The sequence below is a fragment of the Trichechus manatus genome, unplaced genomic scaffold (assembly GCF_000243295.1).
Source record: "Trichechus manatus latirostris isolate Lorelei unplaced genomic scaffold, TriManLat1.0 scaffold00065, whole genome shotgun sequence".
Taxonomy (NCBI): domain Eukaryota; kingdom Metazoa; phylum Chordata; class Mammalia; order Sirenia; family Trichechidae; genus Trichechus; species Trichechus manatus.
In genome coordinates, this window is record NW_004444001.1 from 8,838,289 (window position 1) to 8,856,259 (window position 17,971).

At 53.0% G+C, this 17,971-nt stretch overlaps 1 protein-coding gene across 1 annotated transcript in view; it reads left to right on the plus strand.

Annotated features, from left to right (window-relative positions):
• The first annotated feature begins 3,094 nt into the window (after positions 1 to 3,094).
• The window catches only part of TTBK1 (tau tubulin kinase 1), a 40,922-nt gene continuing 26,045 nt past the window's right edge, over positions 3,095 to 17,971 (plus strand). The window contains exons 1-11 of the mRNA XM_004379562.1: positions 3,095 to 3,202; positions 9,320 to 9,467; positions 9,816 to 9,889; positions 10,090 to 10,230; positions 12,001 to 12,105; positions 12,556 to 12,621; positions 13,081 to 13,173; positions 13,260 to 13,385; positions 14,771 to 14,925; positions 16,782 to 17,013; positions 17,276 to 17,454. Of these exons, the coding sequence (XP_004379619.1) occupies positions 3,095 to 3,202; positions 9,320 to 9,467; positions 9,816 to 9,889; positions 10,090 to 10,230; positions 12,001 to 12,105; positions 12,556 to 12,621; positions 13,081 to 13,173; positions 13,260 to 13,385; positions 14,771 to 14,925; positions 16,782 to 17,013; positions 17,276 to 17,454 (1,427 nt within the window). The remainder of the gene's footprint in view (positions 3,203 to 9,319; positions 9,468 to 9,815; positions 9,890 to 10,089; positions 10,231 to 12,000; positions 12,106 to 12,555; positions 12,622 to 13,080; positions 13,174 to 13,259; positions 13,386 to 14,770; positions 14,926 to 16,781; positions 17,014 to 17,275; positions 17,455 to 17,971) is intronic.

A 17,971-nucleotide genomic window follows, 5' to 3' on the forward strand; every position in this document is an offset into this window, starting at 1 on the left:
GCGGGGTCGGGGAAGGGGCTTCTTCTGTGGGCTGCTCGGGCCTCTGGCCTGGCTCGCCTCCCGGCGCAGCTTCTCCAGCTCCCCCGCACCGCTGCCGTCTCCACCCGAGCCGGGACGCTGGCCTACACAGCCTGGGCCGCAGTCCGAGGCCTGGAGCCGCTCCCTGCCCCCAGCACACATACCCACCCCCTCCTGCCTGTCCTCCAGGGATTTTGCTTCTCACTACTTACCTCTGTCCCCTGTCCCTGCACATGTGACTCTACTGTACTCCTGACAAGTCATTCCCAGCTGTCTCCATAACCTCTCTCCTGTCCTCAGTCCTTGGGTTCCTCTCACTACTAGCCTTCTTGCCTACTTCCTCACCCCCTCAACAGTCCCCAGAAATGCCTCTTAGGGGCTGTCGCTGCCTTACTTGTCATCATTCTCTCTCACCTGTCTCCATCTTACCAAACCCCCTCCTCTGATCCAGTCACCCGTCATCCATTCATTCCATTCACCTCTGCCCCTTCCACACCTCTTCACCTGTTCCCATTGCCCCTCACGGGTTTCCCTGACTTCTCCTTACCTGTGCTCCCAGATTCACAATACACCTGGCTCATACCTTGCGCAGTTACACATCAACACCTGTATTCACAAGCATCCAGATGAGTTCCCAACTACTTAGGTACATGTCTTTCTCTGACTCTCTGTCTCCCTCCCTCACACATATCACTGGCCCCATACAGGCACACTCTCTGACAGACATCCACAGGAACCTCTGCAAGCCCTCTCTCACTACACACTCATGCCTCCACACACCCAAAGGGGCTGAGGAGACAGTAATGGGGCAGCCAAGTTCCTTGTGTTGGTGTCTTCCAACTCCAGTCTGAGCTGAGAGTACCTAGTCCTCTGAGGCAGGGAGTGGAAGGATGGTGGATAGGCAGAAGCAGGTAACCCTCATTTATCCTCTGGCCTCCACTCTCCTTTCCCACCTCACCTGTTCCTGCTAGGTTTGCCCAACTGTAAAATGGGAGCAGAACCAAAATTTTCTTCATCAGCCTATAGAATCCACCATCAGAGGCCCACTAGAGGTCATTCAGTCTAACTCCTAAAACAGACCCCCTCCCCCACTGCCAGTTCAATTGCTTCTTCAGTCTTGTCCTTAATCTGTCTCTTCTACCTTTATTCCAGGACCCCACCCCCATCCCTGCCTCTCTTCATGCTGTCATTGTCCTCTTGCCCTCCAAATTCCAAGTGTCCAATACCCCAGTTTGGCAGAAGGAGGAAAGAGGCCTATTTGATACCCCCATAATCCTGTGCTCTAAAGTTGTGTGGATTGGAGGAAACAACTCAGCTAGCTGAGTCATTTGAAGAAAGATAGAAAAAGAGTAAAATGTCCTTCCCCATGAAGATCCCTTCCGCACATGTCCCCCATGGTACCTCATGAACTGTTGAAGCTTGTTTCTACACCTTTGCCATCCCACCTTGCCCTCTGTATCAGGATGACTAGACCAAGGCCTAGGAAATAATCCCATCCCAAAGAAGACAGGTTTATGGAGCCCACCTCCCCATCCATAGAGATTTTAGGCCCTCTCATTTTCTCTTATCTTCCCCTCCTCAGCCTGAGCAACTTCCCTCTTTCTTTTCCGTCTGTGACACTCCAGCGTCATTGTGAGGGCAGAGCTGTGTGCATATAAAAAGTATAGGTGGTAAGAGCAGAGGAAAAGATCCCGGTTACAAATCCTGTGCGGGACCAGTAGGGATCTCAAAAAGGCATCTCTTCAGGCCCCCTGCCTGCACACATGCACACCACACACAAACACACATAAGCACACCCAGAGACACAGATAGACTAATGTATAAAGACACAAAAACTCACTCAGACACACACAAGCACACACAGACACACAAAGAAAATCACACATAAAGACACAGACACGTAGACGGATGTTCAGATACACACAAAGATGCATACAGACTCATACATGCACAGATACACATATGCACACACTTGTACTCCCCTGACTAACCCTCACAGTTGGGAAACTCTCCCTGATAGCCAACTTCTACCCATCCTAATTAGACAAGAGCTGTGTTCCTTTTTGTCAGTTCCTCAAAAAACTGAAAGGTATGGTCAGAGGCTGTCTTACCAGTGCCCCCTGCCCAGACCTACTCCTTCTTGCCGTTCCTCCTGCTTTCTGCTAGGTCCTTCTCACTTTCCTGCTCTTCTAGATCCCTTCTCCCCCAATTCAGTCTTGACTCTTTCCCTCTGGAGTGCCCATGGGGCTGCTGTCCCTCTGAAATCCACATCTTGAGTCCATTGCCTTATGTTCACCCCATCGATCATTTCCCAGCTTCCCAACCCGATGGCTGTGTCGCTGGGTTCGGCTCTCCACGAGAAATGGTATCTGCCTCTCAGCAGCTGCATCCTCCTTTGCTCCATCCTCAAGGGTTTATGATCACATCTCCCATGGGTGATTAGCAGCCTCTGTCACTGTGGTATGGATCTCCATCTGGGTCACCCCTTGGTCAGCAGGTCTTCCCTTTTAAAAAGCCACAGCTTCAGGGACATTTTGTGGCACAGGGAAGGTGTGAGTGTCTGGAGCCGCGGGTCAGTCACTAAAGACTGGTCTTTGGCTGGGGTCTCCCCTACACAAGTGTGGGTGCCATTCCAGTCCATCCCTTGGTTAGTAAGCCTCCGCTACATTAGTTAGCATATGTCTCTTTGGTGGACACTTTCCCCATGGCCAGTTTACACATCGTTTTCTTCTCCTTTATTCATCAACATGTGTGTCGTGTTACTGGTTTTCACATCTTCAGTTTGTCGTTTGTATCTCCCTTCCTGTGGATAGTATTTCTATCTTCTCCCCGGACCCCCACCCGGGTATTTACACAATGCTTCCCCCAATAACCCCTGGAGCATCTGCCCAAGGGGCCCGGGAAGGATGCCTGCCAGGGGAGTGGAGATTTATGGTCCGGCGGAAATCCCATCCTCCACATCTGCAAGGTGATCCTGGGCCCGCAGGCCGTCCCCACTCACAGTCCCTTCCCACTCCCCCAGGTAGATGGCCTCCCCAGGGCAGGCCCTGCGGACACCCCTCACTCCGGCTGGCGGATGCAGTGCCTAGCGGCCGCTCTTAAGGACGAAACCAACATGAGTGGGGGAGGGGAGCAGGCCGACATCCTGCCGGCCAACTACGTGGTCAAGGATCGCTGGAAGGTGGTGAGTGACCCACCGAGCCAAAGGAAGGGGCGGGGGAAGAAAGGACCTGGAGACTTGTTAAATCAGGTGCCCTCAGCGCCCCAACAGGAGGGCGGGGCCCCTGAGTTCATTTGCATACTGTTTGCAGATCTTTGTTTTTGCCTACACGAGTGGACAATCACTTTCTCCCACTGCCCTCTCTCCGGGCCCACCCTCTCTCAGCCCTTTCCCCGCTGGGTCCGGTTGGTCCGGCCCAGCCTGGAACAACTGCTGGTTGAATGTCCGGGCAGGAGCTGCAGAGCTCAGTGGAGCGGGGTGGGGGGAAGGGGGCTCTTTATCTGCCGGACCTTGGAGAAGGGCAGTGAATGAGCATGTGCCCCTCCGCTTCCGCAGAGGACGGAAAGGCCTGGGTTTGGGGGAAGAGGCCCTGCAGGCTGTTCCCACCGCATCCGCACTCCATCTTCTCAGTCCGCCCTCCTCCCCTCACTGGTTCTTGCGGCAGGTGCAACACGCCGAGACTCCATCTCCCAGCGTGCCTTGCTCCTCCAGCCCAGGACTTCAGGCTGCTCGGCCTGCTGGGAGTTGTAGTCCGATCCTTCTCGGGCGTCGGGCGTGGGTGGGAGGGGGGAACGTGAGGGTTGCGGGGAAAGGCAGTGTCTCGGGAGCAAGGCCTACTGTAAATCAACCCTTGCCCCACCTTCCTTTCTTGCCGTTGCTTAAGAGCTCTTTGATGTCTTCTTATGGGAGCAGGATGATGTGGGCCGGATTCTGGGGTTGATGGGTAGTGTGGGGGGAACCAGGGTGTGAGCTTGTGGGTCTGCACCGGAGTGGGGAGCCAGGCAGAAGGAAGAAAAAAACTGCAGAATTCAGGCTTACACTGAGTGTGTGTGTGTGTGTGTGTGTGTGTCTGTGTGTCTGTGTGTGCGCGCGCGCAGCTTTTCGGTGGGGGGGGACTCAGCTCACTAGGGGTGCAGGGTTGGAGAGGAGGGTGGGGCCTGGGTGCACGTGAGTCTCCATAGCAACAGCCACCCGCCGTGCAGGTCCCCTAGAGACCCAGGGAGAGCGGCAGAGGTGGCAGCTTTGTCAGGGGTTGTCTCTGGGACTGGGGGGTGGGGTGGAAACAGAGGACACTCCTAGGGTTAGAGGGGCTTGGAAAGGTGAGGGAAGGGGCTGTCTTTGTCCCAGAGGGGGACCTCTTGAGAGGGAGAATAACAGGACAGTAATTGAGGGAGGAAGAAGAGCCAGGGCAGTAATCAAAGGAATAAGGATCTGGCAGAGTGAGAAGGATTCCTCCAAGATTCCTGAATCCCCTGGCACAAGTTCTTAGTTTCTGGCAGATTGGAGGAAGGATGATATTTGCACTGAAGAGGTGAGAAAAAGATGGTATTCACACGCATGGTATTCACAGGAGTTTGAGTTAGAACTTTTGTTTTTTGAGGGAGGGAATGGGAGATGGTGGGGAAAGACGGGAGGGTAGGGTGGTGGTAGTATGCTGCCTCTGCCAGGCCTGTTGACCACCTCTCCTTACCCATCCACTTCCCACAACACCTGCACCCCTGCCCCTGGAGAACTAGAGAGGATGGGATTCCAGATGCCTCCCTACAGTGAGGGATGGGACAGAGGCATGAGGCAGAGCTCAGGAACTAAGAACACTGCCAGAGATGGGCTGTGGCCAGGAGAAAGTGGGGGTCAGTGGCCCTAATAGAACATTTAAAAAAATACCATTTTATTCTCCCTGAGGGGTGATTCTCAGAATTGAAATATTAAACAATTCATAATAATAAAAACCTAGCATTTGTTTTGAGTACTTACTGTTGCCAGGCACTGTTCAGAATACCTTACATGTGTTATCTCAGTAACCTCTGAAGTAGATACAGTCGTTTATCCCCATTTCACAGGTGTAGAAACTGAGGCACAAAGATTAGCTACTTTGCCAAATTCCCACGACTAATAGGTGGAGCCAAGTTTGTCTGACTGCTGGGTCAACACAAGTTGACTTATGTTCCCAAGACATTAGCCCATCCAAGAATTAGGAGAATAGAGCTGAAAGATTCTTTGCTACCAATTGTAGTTCAACTCTCTTCATTTTACAGAAGGGAAACTATGGAGACTCAGAGTTTAAAAAACTCACTCCAGGTCACCCAGATCTGGGCCTAGCCTGAGAAACCAGGCCTCCTTTTTCCTAGGTGAATGCTAGTTCTCTTGGGCCAACTTCTCCTCCAGTTTAAGGAAGTCCTTTTGCAGGGGAGGGGATCATGAGAAGTTTAGGAGAGGAGGAGTAGGGTCTGGCAAAGGGAGACTGTGAGAATATTTCTGTTACTGGGCTGTGGGCAGGGCCACATTTTGACTTTTGTGGGCCCCCTCCTCTTTAAAAAAGTACTAAAAGTTATTTTTTATGACTGCATTGGTACAAAGATGAATATATTAATATATTATAAAACATTTTTTTTGACCTAAAAATTCATATTCTCCTGATTTTAAAAGAAATCAGAACATTTTCATGGGCTTCATGGACCCCCTATAAGTATGTGGGCCTAGTCCGTGTGCCGAATGGATGAGTCTGCCCTGGCTGTGGGGCCCAGGGAAGAGGGGTGTTACGTGAGTGGGTGCAGATGCCCACTCCCACCCTAGGGAGCTTCCATATGGAGGGGGTGGTGAGGAGAGGACTAAGGAAGGGGAAGTGGGCTCTCTTTGAAAATGAAGGTGTTAAGAAATACCTGTGGGCACCCTGGGAAATTTAGGAAGTAGGTGTCATAATGTCTTGGTTGCCCAGAGTCCTCCACACTTACCTCCAGCAAGGATTTTGGAGCCTGGTAGGTCTAGGCTTGAATCTCAGCACTCACACTTTTTAGTATTTTATTGTATTTTTGGTGAAAGTATACACAGCAAAACAGGTTCCCATTCAACAATTTCTACACATAATGTTCAGTGACACTGGTTACTTTCTTCAGTTTTCGTCAACATTCTCATTATTTCCATTCCAGTTGTTCTACTCCCATTAGTTTAGTCTCACTGCCCCCCCCCACCCAAACTTCTCGTCTATGCTTTAGAATAACCATGTCCATTTGGTCTCAGGTGAATAATTTTTAAAAGAGCACAGTCCTCAAGGGTGCAATTCAGCACTCACGCTTTTAATCCTGATGTGACTGACAGTTCCTATAACACAGCAGTTAAGATGTGGGTTCTGAATCAGGTTAGGAGCCTGGGTGGCGCAAGAAGTTTGCAATCGGCTGCTAACTGAAAGGTTGGCGCTTTGAACCCTCCCAGAGGCTCTGCAGAAAAAAGACCTGGCGAACTGCTTCCATCAAGGTTACAGCCAAGAAAACCCTTGAGTTCTACTCTGTAACACATGCAGTCGCCATGAGTCAGGGTGCCAACTCTACGGCTGCTGACAACAAGCAAGGTACCTGAGGCAAGATGCTTAACTCTCTGTGCCTCCGTTTTCCTTATGTGCAAAATGGGGACTTATATGATCTGCCTCATCTGGGTTGTTGGGAGACTTTGGGGATTAACTGAGGTGACCTCTGTGAATCTGGAGGACAGAACCTAAGATGTGGTGGTTATTCCAGTCCCCTTGCCCTTTTCTCCATGCCCACACATCATAAAGGAATCTAGAAGATAATCTCCCCTATGTTTAAAGTTCCCCAGAGGAAGACTTGCCACTGCTTCCCTTAAGCTCCGAGTCTGCACTGTCCTGGATTTGAAACTCTTCCAGAAGTCTGACTTTAAGTTCTATCTCAAGTAGAGAGGGGCTCTGACATCTCATTGTTCTTTCTCCTTCCTCTTTCCCTATCTCCTTCCTGGGCACAATAATCTTCAAGACCCCACCCAGCCCTACTCTTCTCTTCATCCTTCTCTCTTTCTGGAGGGGTTTCAACTGTAACCTGCTGGGAACTCCCAGTCCTCCAGCTCTGCCCTGCCCCTTTCCTCTCTCCATTCCCGTATTCCAACCACCATTAAACATTTACTGGGCATCCGAGTGCTGGATACATGCTGAGGAGCAGACACAGTGATACAGGAGTTGTCAGCCTGGCTGCGGGTTCAGAGCACCCTTGCTCCAATTACTAGCAAGCCCAGCTGTGACTGCCAAGTAACGAGTAACGACTCGGCAGGACACAGTGAGGGCTCGGGAGTACACTCAGAGAGGGCAGGTCACCCATGAGGGGCGGGCTCCCTGAGAACATGAGAATTGAGCTGTGCATCTCTCTTAAACCAAAGGAGTCCCAACCTAGATTCAGTACCTTCTGCCTCCTCCTCCATCACTGCCATCAGCACCTTCGCCCTCCATGGCCCACTAGACCTCTGACTTGAAATGATTTTTAATTCCTCCCCATAACTCAGCTTTATTCACCCACTCCTCCCCCACCACATACCAATTCTTGCTTCATCACAGTTATCCCCTCTGCCTTTTCTCACCCTCTGCATTCCCAGGGCTGGCCCTCATCACCTCATCTCTCAGTTCTCACCCAATAGGCCCCTCAGCAAGTGGCTCCCTTTCTAGGTCTCCCCCCACCAGTTCTCTCCCTTGTGGGGTGCTGCTGAATCCTTGTCCTGTCACACCATAGTGACATACCGTAGCCTGGTCTCTGGGAACCTCGCCTTTTCCTTCACTCCTGTCTCTCTTCCCACTTCTCCATGTCTTCATTCAACAGAAATTTATGAAACATCTACTAGTTACCAAGTAGTCCCTGGGGGGTGCCAATGGTTAAGTGCTCAGCAACTAACTGAAACTTGGCTTTTGAACCCAACAGGGAAGAAAGACTTAGAAGTCTACTTCTGAAAGATCATAGCCATTGAAAACTCTGTGGAGCACTGTTCTACTTTGCATACATGGGGTCACTATGAGTCGGTATCAACTTGATGCCACCTGGTTTGGTTTTTGGTTTAGTTGCTAGGAACCTTCTAGAGCTCTTTTTGCCCTCCTCCTGCCCCAGCTCACCTTCTCATCTTTCCACCTAGCCTGCTTCCAGGGCTAGGGTGCCTCCCTCCAGTCTCAGTAGAGCCACCCGGCTGTAGCTGTTGCCCACTGAGTGCACTACCCTGTTCACCCCAGGGCTGCACTGGACTGCAGGACAGTGGAGTCTGCCGCAGGGTTCCTGGGTCTGCTGCTGATTGTAACGTACTTGACACCTTGTTCCTGAGAGTAGAGATGCCAGCTCAGAATGGTCCCGAGGACCCAGCTTGATCCTGACTCCCTCCCTGCCTCCCTTCCTCCCATCAGGGATGGGGCCAGGAAGGGGGAGGGTTCTCAGACTGCTTTGACCTTAGGAGTCTGGCGTGGACAGAGGGGGCACTGTTTATCTCTCCACTGGCCCGTTGGTGTTCTCTCTTCCCTTCCCACGTGACGGCTCCAGTTGGGCTGGGATGCCGAGGGAGGAGGGCTTAGTGGGTTGGATCACTGCTGTGCTGCCCCCCAGGAATGGACAGGTTTTTCTCCAAGCCTCCATCCCCACCCTGCTGCCGCAGTGCCCCACTCGCCTGGAGCAGGGGCACACTCTGGTCTGGGCATCTAACCAGGGACCTGTGGAGTGGTGTGAGCTTCTGCAGTGGGCATGGGCAGTGAGCACCCTTTGCTGAGTCCTTTCTCACTCCTCCCCCAACTCTCTCCTCTGGTAACATCTTTCAAGAGACTGCCAACCTCAGGAAGAGCCGGCCTCCCTGTGGGATCTATCCTGAGGCTGGGATGTCCTGGAAGTTGGTTTTCCTTCTGGATGGAAGTTGCTCAGCCTCTTTAGGGGTGGTGTTTGTTGTCTACTTCCAGGGCGGCCCCATTATCTCTTCAGAATCCTGCAGAAGCTTATCTCCGTGTCAGTATGGAGTCACAGGCCTCATACCCTTTCCCACTGCCCACTCTGACATCTGGCCCTATGTGTGTGTCTGTCTGTATACATCCATGTGTCTGTGTGTGTATGCATGCTTGCCCCCAAGGATGGTTGTACACCCATGGGCTGAGCTCTCTATCTCATGGTACTGGGAGAGGAGGCAGGGGCGGGGATGAGGTAGAACAAGAAAGGAAGACATGGGTCCTCCCCTTCAAGGATCTCCCCTGCCCCACATCGATGAAGGAGGAGACCCAGCATGGGTGGGATGAGGAGCTGCTCAGCCTGGTCCCTGTACCCTCCAACCCCATCTCTGTAGCTGAAGAAGATCGGGGGCGGGGGCTTTGGTGAGATCTACGAGGCCATGGACCTGCTGACCAGGGAGAACGTGGCCCTCAAGGTGGAGTCAGCCCAGCAGCCCAAGCAGGTCCTCAAGATGGAGGTGGCCGTGCTCAAGAAGCTGCAAGGTGCGGGCGGGAGCATAGGAGGAAAGAGCTGATGCACCCAGGGGATGACAGAGGAGATGGGATAAGAAGCTGGGAGGAGGAGATGTAGTATGGTGGAGGGAAGAGGTGATGGAGCCAGGAGCTAAGGGGGAGTTGATAGGATAGTTGGCATAGGACCATGGTTAGAGGAGGTGGCGGAGTCAAAGTCTAAGAGAGATGATAGGGCAGAGGGAGATGATGCGAAGGGTGGTCATGGGGCCAGGGCTGGGGGACAAGGGCAGAGAGGAACCAAGGGGCACCAGAATCCCATCTTAGGGTCGGAAGTGAGGAAAGAACTGGAGTTGAGAGACCCTTGTCTGTGTCCCTCAGGGAAAGACCACGTGTGCAGGTTCATTGGCTGTGGCAGGAACGAGAAGTTCAACTATGTAGTAATGCAGCTGCAGGTGAATTCTTGTGGCCCATCCTCTTCTCCCAAGAGTCTAGGCTGTGTCTCCGGGAGTGGGGAGGGGAAGGGAGACTGGGGCTCCTGGCGAGAGTGGGGAGGGGCTCAATCTTGAAGGCAGGCTGGGCAGAGTGTTCTGGTGGTGGCAGTGGTGGTGGTGGTTGGGCTGGCCACTGAAGTGGGCCTGCCCATACCTACTAGGGCCGGAACCTGGCCGACCTGCGCCGAAGCCAGCCTCGAGGCACCTTCACGCTGAGCACCACACTGCGGCTGGGCAAGCAGATCCTGGAGTCTATTGAGGCCATCCACTCTGTAGGCTTCCTACACCGGGACATCAAGCCAGTGAGTGCCACGCCCCACCCCACCCTCTGTCCCTTCCTCCAAAGCACACTTCCTCCTCCTCTCTCTCTCTGGGTCCCTATTTCTTCTCGAGAACAGTGGTGGGGCTGGGACAGCCTTTTCTACCCGTACCCCAATTCCGGCTCTCCATCCAGAGCCCCATCTCCTCCTTTCTCCTGCCTCCCAGGAGTGCATACCCTTGCCCTCCCCTTGGCTGTGCCCGTGCCCTCTCTTCTGCTCACTTTTCTTCCTCATCCCTCAACCCTGACCTGAATAGTCCTTGAACCTAGAAAAGTGAAGGAGTAGGGGGGGATGGAGAGAAGGAGACTGAGAGGCCTAAGGAATTCCAAGTAGCTGTTTTTTAAAATTTTTTTTATTGTACTTTAGATGAAGGTTTATAGAACTAATAGTTTCTCATTAAACAGTTAGTACACATATTGTTTTATGACATTGGTTAACAACCCCACAACATGTCAACACTCTCCCTTCTCATATTGGGTTCCCTATTGTCAGCTTTCCTGTCCCCTTCTGCTTTCTAGTCCTTGCCCTGGGCTGTTGTGCCCCATTAGTCTTGTTTTGTTTTATGGGCCTGTCTAATCTTTGGCTGAAGTGTGACCCTCGGGAGTGACTTCATTACTGAAATAAAACGGTGTCCGGGGGCCATACTCTGGGGGTTTTTCCAGTCTTTGTCAAGCCAGTAAGTCTGGTCTTTTTTTGTGAGTTAGAATTTTGTTCTACATTTTTCTCCAGCTCTGTCCGGGACCCTCTGTTGTGATCCCTGTCAGAGCAGTCAGTGGTGGTAGCTGGGCACCATCTAGTTATACTGAACTCAGTCTGGTGGAGGCCATGGTAGTTGTGGTCCATTAGTCCTGCAAGTAGCCAGTTTTGTGGCGACTTGGATCTTGGATCTTTATAGAAGTGAAAACTAAGGCCCAGAGAGGTTAGTTGAATTGCCCAAGGTCACATAAAAAAAGAACCACCGGACCAGACTTGATGGTCTGACTGAGACTGGAGGATCCCCAGAGAGCATGGCCCCCGGACTCTCTGTCAACCCAGAACTAAAGCCATTCCTGAGGCCAAATCTTCAGACAAAGATTAGACTGGACTATGGGACATAAAATGATACTTGTGAAGAGTGTGCCTCTTAGCTCAAGTAGATACATGAGACTAAATGGGCAGCTCCTGTCTGGAGGTGAGATGAGAAGGCAGAGAGGGTCAGGAGCTGGTTGAATGGACACGGGAAATCAGGGGTGAAAGGAGGAGTGTGCTGTCACAGTATAGGGAGAGCAATTAGGGCCACATAACAATGTATGTATAAATTTTTGTATGAGAGACTAACTCGAATTGTAAACTTCCACTTAAAGTACAAAACAAACAAACAAAAAAAACACCCAGGTCTCCTCTGGCTACCTCAGAGCAAGATGGGTTACAATAAACCACACGGCCCTGCTGAGGAGTGCCAAGGATTTAGAGCTGGAGACACCAGGGTTCAAGCCCCAGCTGGCCATCACTTGCTGTGTGATCTCAGAGAAGCCCTCTTTGACCTTCAGAGTCCCCAGCTCTAAAGCAAGGATAATCACACCTGCCCCTCAGACGAGATAACGCGAGCTTCATAAACCATAACCTGCTGCACAAGTGTAAACGTTGATGTTTTATTCTCATGTGAGTGCATGTGGGGTGAGGCTCCTTCACCCTGGTTACAAAGCCGTTTCCCTTGAAGGTGGGCCAGGTGGGGTTGGAGTCCCCAGGGCTCACAGCTACTGTCTTCCCCAGTCAAACTTTGCCATGGGCAGGCTGCCCTCCACCTACAGGAAGTGCTACATGTTGGACTTTGGGCTGGCCCGGCAGTACACCAACACCACAGGGGATGTCCGGCCCGTGAGTACCGCTCTCACAAGTTCCATGCCTCCACACCCACGGCTGTCAGGACAGTGGATGACTCTCCACCCCAGTTCCCAGTCTGGGGACCCTTCACAGAAGGTCCCCCTCCAACAACTTTTCCTGCAGCCACCTAAGCGGGCCTGGCCTTGTGCTCAGCATCAGCATCATCCAACTCTGGGGTCCCTACTTGGCCCATCCCCAATCTCCCTTAGCCTGGGCTTTTGGTGGATGCCCCAGCCACGCCCTGTGATCTTTCTGCCCACTCTGGCCAAGGACAGGTGTAGGGGCAGTGAGTTGGGTCAGGAGTCCAGGGGGTTAGGAATGGGAGGTAGGAGAGCAAGTCACAGGGTTGGTGTGTCAGGTCTAGCTTGACCAGGTCAACATGGCTGGGAGGTGGCTGAGGCCAGGAGGCAGTGAGTGAGGCTCCTGGTGTTCTCTCTTCTGCAGCCTCGGAATGTGGCTGGTTTTCGAGGGACCGTTCGCTATGCCTCAGTCAATGCCCACAAGAACCGGGTGAGTGGCAGAACCCAGACTGAGGGATATAGAGGAAGAATGGGCACAGGTCAGGGGCTGAGTATGCTACTGGGGAAGTGGGTAGGGTGGGCAGCTGATGTCAAGGTGAGGAGCAAAGTATGGAGTTGGGACTGGAATCTGCCACCCCAGATACCCTGGGTTGGAAGAAGCCTCCACTGTTGCCTCCCCTTGACTTCACCATCTTCCTTTTATTCTGAGATCCCATCCTCTCTGTTCCCATCACCAGTCACTGTGGGGTGAGAATGCATAAACAGAAGTGGAATCCTGTGTGGGTTGAGGGGTTGAGAATAGAGACGTGGCCACAGGGAGACGTTAGTTCTGCTCATAGGGGCCTGGGCATCAGGCCTCCCTGACAGATGCCCCTCAGAAAAGGGCCATCCCCCCATTCCCAGGGAAGGAGCTGAGAGCTGTGGGTGACCCCTTTCCCTTGCTCCCCAGGAGATGGGCCGCCACGATGACCTGTGGTCCCTCTTCTACATGCTGGTAGAGTTTGCAGTGGGCCAGCTGCCCTGGAGGAAGATCAAGGACAAGGTGAGCCCCAGGCAGCTGGGTCTGAGGAGGTGAGGAGCTGCAGGGTATGACTGGGGCTCCATCTCCCTGGGCTCTTCTGCCTCCAGGAGCAGGTGGGGATGATCAAGGAGAAGTATGAGCACCGCATGCTGCTGAAGCATATGCCCTCTGAGTTCCACCTCTTCCTGGACCACATCGCCAGCCTCGACTACTTCACCAAGCCTGATTACCAGGTGGGGACCTGCCACCCCCTGTCATGCCCCTGCCTGCCCCTACCCTGAACACCACTCTGTGGGTGACCTCCAACAGAACCCACTCCTGCTGAGGCCCTAGGCCCCTGCTGACTTACCCCTGAGTATCTGCACAAAACTTGTTTGTGCTCTCCTAAACAGTGGTCATAACTACAATTTATTAAGAGCTTCCTGTGTGCCGTTCCCTGTTCCCAGCGCTCTCCATGCATTAACTCATTTGAGCTTGAAAATAAGCCTTTGATGACAATAAGTGTACTTATTATTCCAGCACCTAACAATTAATAAAGCCAAGTGCTTTCAAGTACTTTACACCAAAACTCTGCAGGAAGCCAAGTGGGATGACTGTCCCATTTCATAGATGAGGAAACTGAGGCCCTATATCATGGTTAGGAGCAGGGTGGGGCTCAGGCACAGATCTGACTCCAAGTCCAGTGCTCTTTCTAAGACATTACCACCACACCCCTCTGGAACTCACTGTCCCTGATTGGAGAATGGGGGAGACTTCGGTAGTGTTCTGCCAAGGGTCTGCTATGTGTGCCTGGTATGGGGCTGCACACTGTGAGCAGACAGTGTCTGCAGACAGTAGGCACTCAATGAAGTTGAGGGCTCTACCAGCAGAGAAGACCTGCCCTGAATCCTAGAGAGAGCCAAGACAGAAGGGTACCCATCTGGGGATCTCAGAGGCTGTACAGCTGCCCACCACTTCTAGAACGCAGAGCCCTGGTTGCTGGGAGGGGTGCCTCAGGCAGTCAGAGGCCATGCCCCCTACCATTGCACAGCCTTGTGGGGCCCCCCAGCCCACACAGCTGTGAGCCCAGCTTGTGCTGGGCCCGTGCTGGCTGCTAGATAATACAGAGTTGGCAGAGAGGCATGTTATCCATTCAAATCTGGTTTGCTGTGTCCAAAGACATAGTGTGTAGAAAGGGAGTCGGGAGGGATGTGCTCTGAGTGTAGGGGAGTCAGAGGAGGCTTCAGAGAGGAGAGGACCAGTGGGAAGACATCCCAGGCAGAGGAAGCAGCCTGTGCGGTGGGTCTGGGAAACCACCTAGTGGTTCAGGGTTGTTGATCCTTGTGCTGAGCTAGTGAGAATGGCAGAGGAGGATGAAGTGGTCATCAGGGGCCAGATCTCGGAGGGCTTGGGTCCAGCCAGTGGGGCTTAAACTGAGATGATCATTTGCATGCTGATTTGCACATTGTGTGCATGTTTTCATTTAAAATCAATGTGCCCTTCTCCTTCCAATGCCCCCTCCAGGCCCACCCCTGTCCTGGAAGGCCCCTCTCTTCCCCCTGTAATCCCAGCAACTGCCCCTTCCTCCTGGCTAGCCCCAGGGTCACCTCTCTGTCCACCCGCCACCCCCTCCCCACAGTTGATCATGTCGGTGTTTGAGAACAGCATGAAGGAGCGGGGCATTGCGGAGAATGAGGCCTTTGACTGGGAGAAGGCAGGCAATGACGCCCTCCTGTCCACAAGCACCTCCACCCCGCCCCAGCAGAACACACGGCAGACGGCAGCCATGTTTGGGTGAGTCTCTGGAGGGAGTGATGACCGGCTGGGGTGGCCAGCTGCCCCTGCCCAGAGCTGTCACTGGGAGAAGCCAGTCCTCTCCTCCTCTTCCTACCTGGACAGACCTGGCCGTCTCTCCTATACTTGGCGCTCAGCAGTAAGGTTCTTGAACTTCAGGAAGTTCTGCCACATCTCCACCCTTGATCTAGGGACAGCAGTTTTTTATTTTACTAGGTCCCCTGGGGAGCAGCAAACCCTGAGTAAAATCACCTGAGTCCCACGGTTTGTTTCTCATCATTCATACACGTTCATTTAATGAGCATATCTTGCCTCTACTCTGTGTCAGGCACTGTGGGGCAGAGAAAAAGGCTCTGCCCCTGCCTGCAGGGTGCTCTCATTGGAATCAGGGTATTTTTAATTTGTGGGTCACCTCTATGTCTGCCAAAGACAGAAGTGGCCCAGGGAGGGATAGCGTAAGATGGGGCTCCCCACCCAGCCCCGGGAAGGAGCCAGGGAGAGAAGTAGGCGAGGGCTCCAGGGGACACATTAAAGAAGGAAGGAGACCCAGTAGGAGTTCCCAGCACATTTTTTTCCAGGGTTTTTTTCTTTTTTTTGGATGATAAAAATATATATAACAAAATATTTGCCATTTCAACATTTTTTATGTGTAAAATTCCGTGACATTAATTATGTTCACTATGGTGTGCAACAAGGAGCCAGGGTGGTGCAGTGGTTAACTGTGCGGCTGCTAACCGAAAGGTCGGCAGTTGGAACCTACCAGCCATTCCTTGGGAGAAAGATGTGGCAGTCTGCTTCAGTAAAGATTATAGCCTTGGAAACCCTATGGGGCAGTACTACTCTGTCCTATAGAGTCACTATGAGTCAGAATCGACTCAGCGTCAATGGGTTTTGATATGGCGTGCAACCATTACAACTATCTGTTTCCAGATTTTTCTATCACCCTCAACAGAAACTCAATGCCTTAAGCAATAACTTCTCATTCTGCCCTTCCTCCTGTCCTTGGTAACCATTGATAAACTTTGGTCTCTATGCATTCTCCTAATCTAGATATTTCGTATAAGTGGGATTATACAGTATCTGTTCTTTTGTGTCTGACTTATTTCACTCATAATATTTTCAAGGTTCATCCATGTTGTAGCATGCATCATTAAACATCATTTACTTTTATGGCTGAGTAATATTCCATTAGGAGCTCTGGTGGCAAAATGGTTAAGCACTCAGCTGCTAACCAAAAGGTTGTCAGTTCGAACCCACCCAGCGGCTCCATGGGAGAAAGACCAGGAGATCTGCTCCCATAAAGATTACAGCCTAGAAAACCCTACGGGGGCAGTTCTGTTCTGTCACATGGAGTTACTATGAGATGAAATCGACTCAACAGCACCCAACAACAACAATATTCCATCGGATGGATATACCACATTTTGTTTATCCATTCACCTGTCAATGGACATTTGGGTTGTGCCCGCATTTGGGGCAGCACATTTTTGATACACAGTTCTGTAAAGACATTGCTCAAGAAACTCCAAAGTGCTTCTTTTTAGAGCCATCCCCGGGTCTAAAAGAAGTGAGGCAGGGTCTCCTATGTAAATAGAGCTGGGGGTGATGTGGACACTCTGGGGCAGCTACATCTCCTCGCACCGCAGCCCTCTGCCCACTCGAGGCTGGTCTGGTCTCAGGGGCTTTGTGAGCCAAGGATGGTGATGGGCCTTGGGTCGCCCCCTACCCGGCTGGGCTTCCTCTGTGCCCACTCTCATGTGTAGCAGGGGATCTCCAGGGCCTGTGCTGGTGGGAGGGGACCTTAGGAAGAGAGGACACCCTGCCAGCCTTGCCTTTCCCCCCTCCTGCCTCTTCAGGGTAGTCAATGTGACGCCGGTGCCAGGGGACCTGCTCCGGGAGAACACAGAGGACGTGCTGCAGGGCGAGCACCTGAGCGACCAGGAGAACGCACCCCCAATCCTGCCTGGGCGGCTCCCCGAGGGGCTGGGCCCAGGTCCCCACCTTACCCCTCATCCCGGGGGTCCTGAGGCCGAGGTCTGGGAGGAGACAGATGTTAACCGGAACAAGCTCCGCATCAACATTGGCAAAGTAACTGCAGCCAGGGAGAGAGGCGTGGCTCCCCCCATTCCCAGCCCTTGGCCCCACCCTGCTCCTCCTGAGCGCCCGCCCCCCCCCCCAGCCGTATGCCAACTTTCCTGGCCTCTGTTTGCTGGTCCCCTTCACCACCCTGGCCTTGCCTCTTCTCAGGATCATCCTCATCCTTCTGCCTCCCTCTATCTCCTTCACCCTGAGAAAGCCACCTGACGCCCCCCTTGTCAGCCTCAGCTTATAGCACTCCCCTCTCCTGCAGACCTCTTGTGTGGTGGAGGAGGAGCAGAGCCGAGGTGTGGGGGTCCCCAGCTCCCCAGTGCGTGCCCCCCCAGACTCCCCGACAACCCCAGTCCGTTCTCTTCGCTACCGGAGGGTCAACAGCCCCGAGTCGGAGAGGCTCTCCATGGCGGACGGGCGGGTGGAACTTCATGAGAGGAGGTGGGTCTGGCCAGGGGGATGATCAGGGGCCCATGGTCCCTTCTACCATCACATGGCTGCCCTAGAGGGCAGGTCAGATGTGAGGCGGAGGTAGGGGGAGCATGGGAAGTGTTGAAGGGGTTACACTTGGGCCTGGGGTCAAACTTGGTTGGGGTCAGTGACAAGGCCTGGGAGAGAGGGTGGGAGATCCAGAGAGGTCCCAGCTCCTGAATGGGTGTGGGAGCCCCAGGCCACGGGAGGGACAGGCTGGGTCCTCAGGCCCAGGCGGAGGTAGGGGTGAGTTGGAGGGTGGGTGTGTTTCCAGAACCTCTTTTCCTAGAGGCTGTAATTACAGATGCCTCAAGAGCAGCTGAGCTACACTGTCCTCAGCTTTGGGAGAGGGAGCCTGGGAGAAGGGTTCAAGGCACTGCTCAGCTGGAGGAGGTGATTGGCCATGTTTTGGGGGTCAGGGCTGAGGGTACCACATGTCAGGGAGGGAGGACATCAGGGACCTGGCTGGTGGGAGACAGTGTTGGAG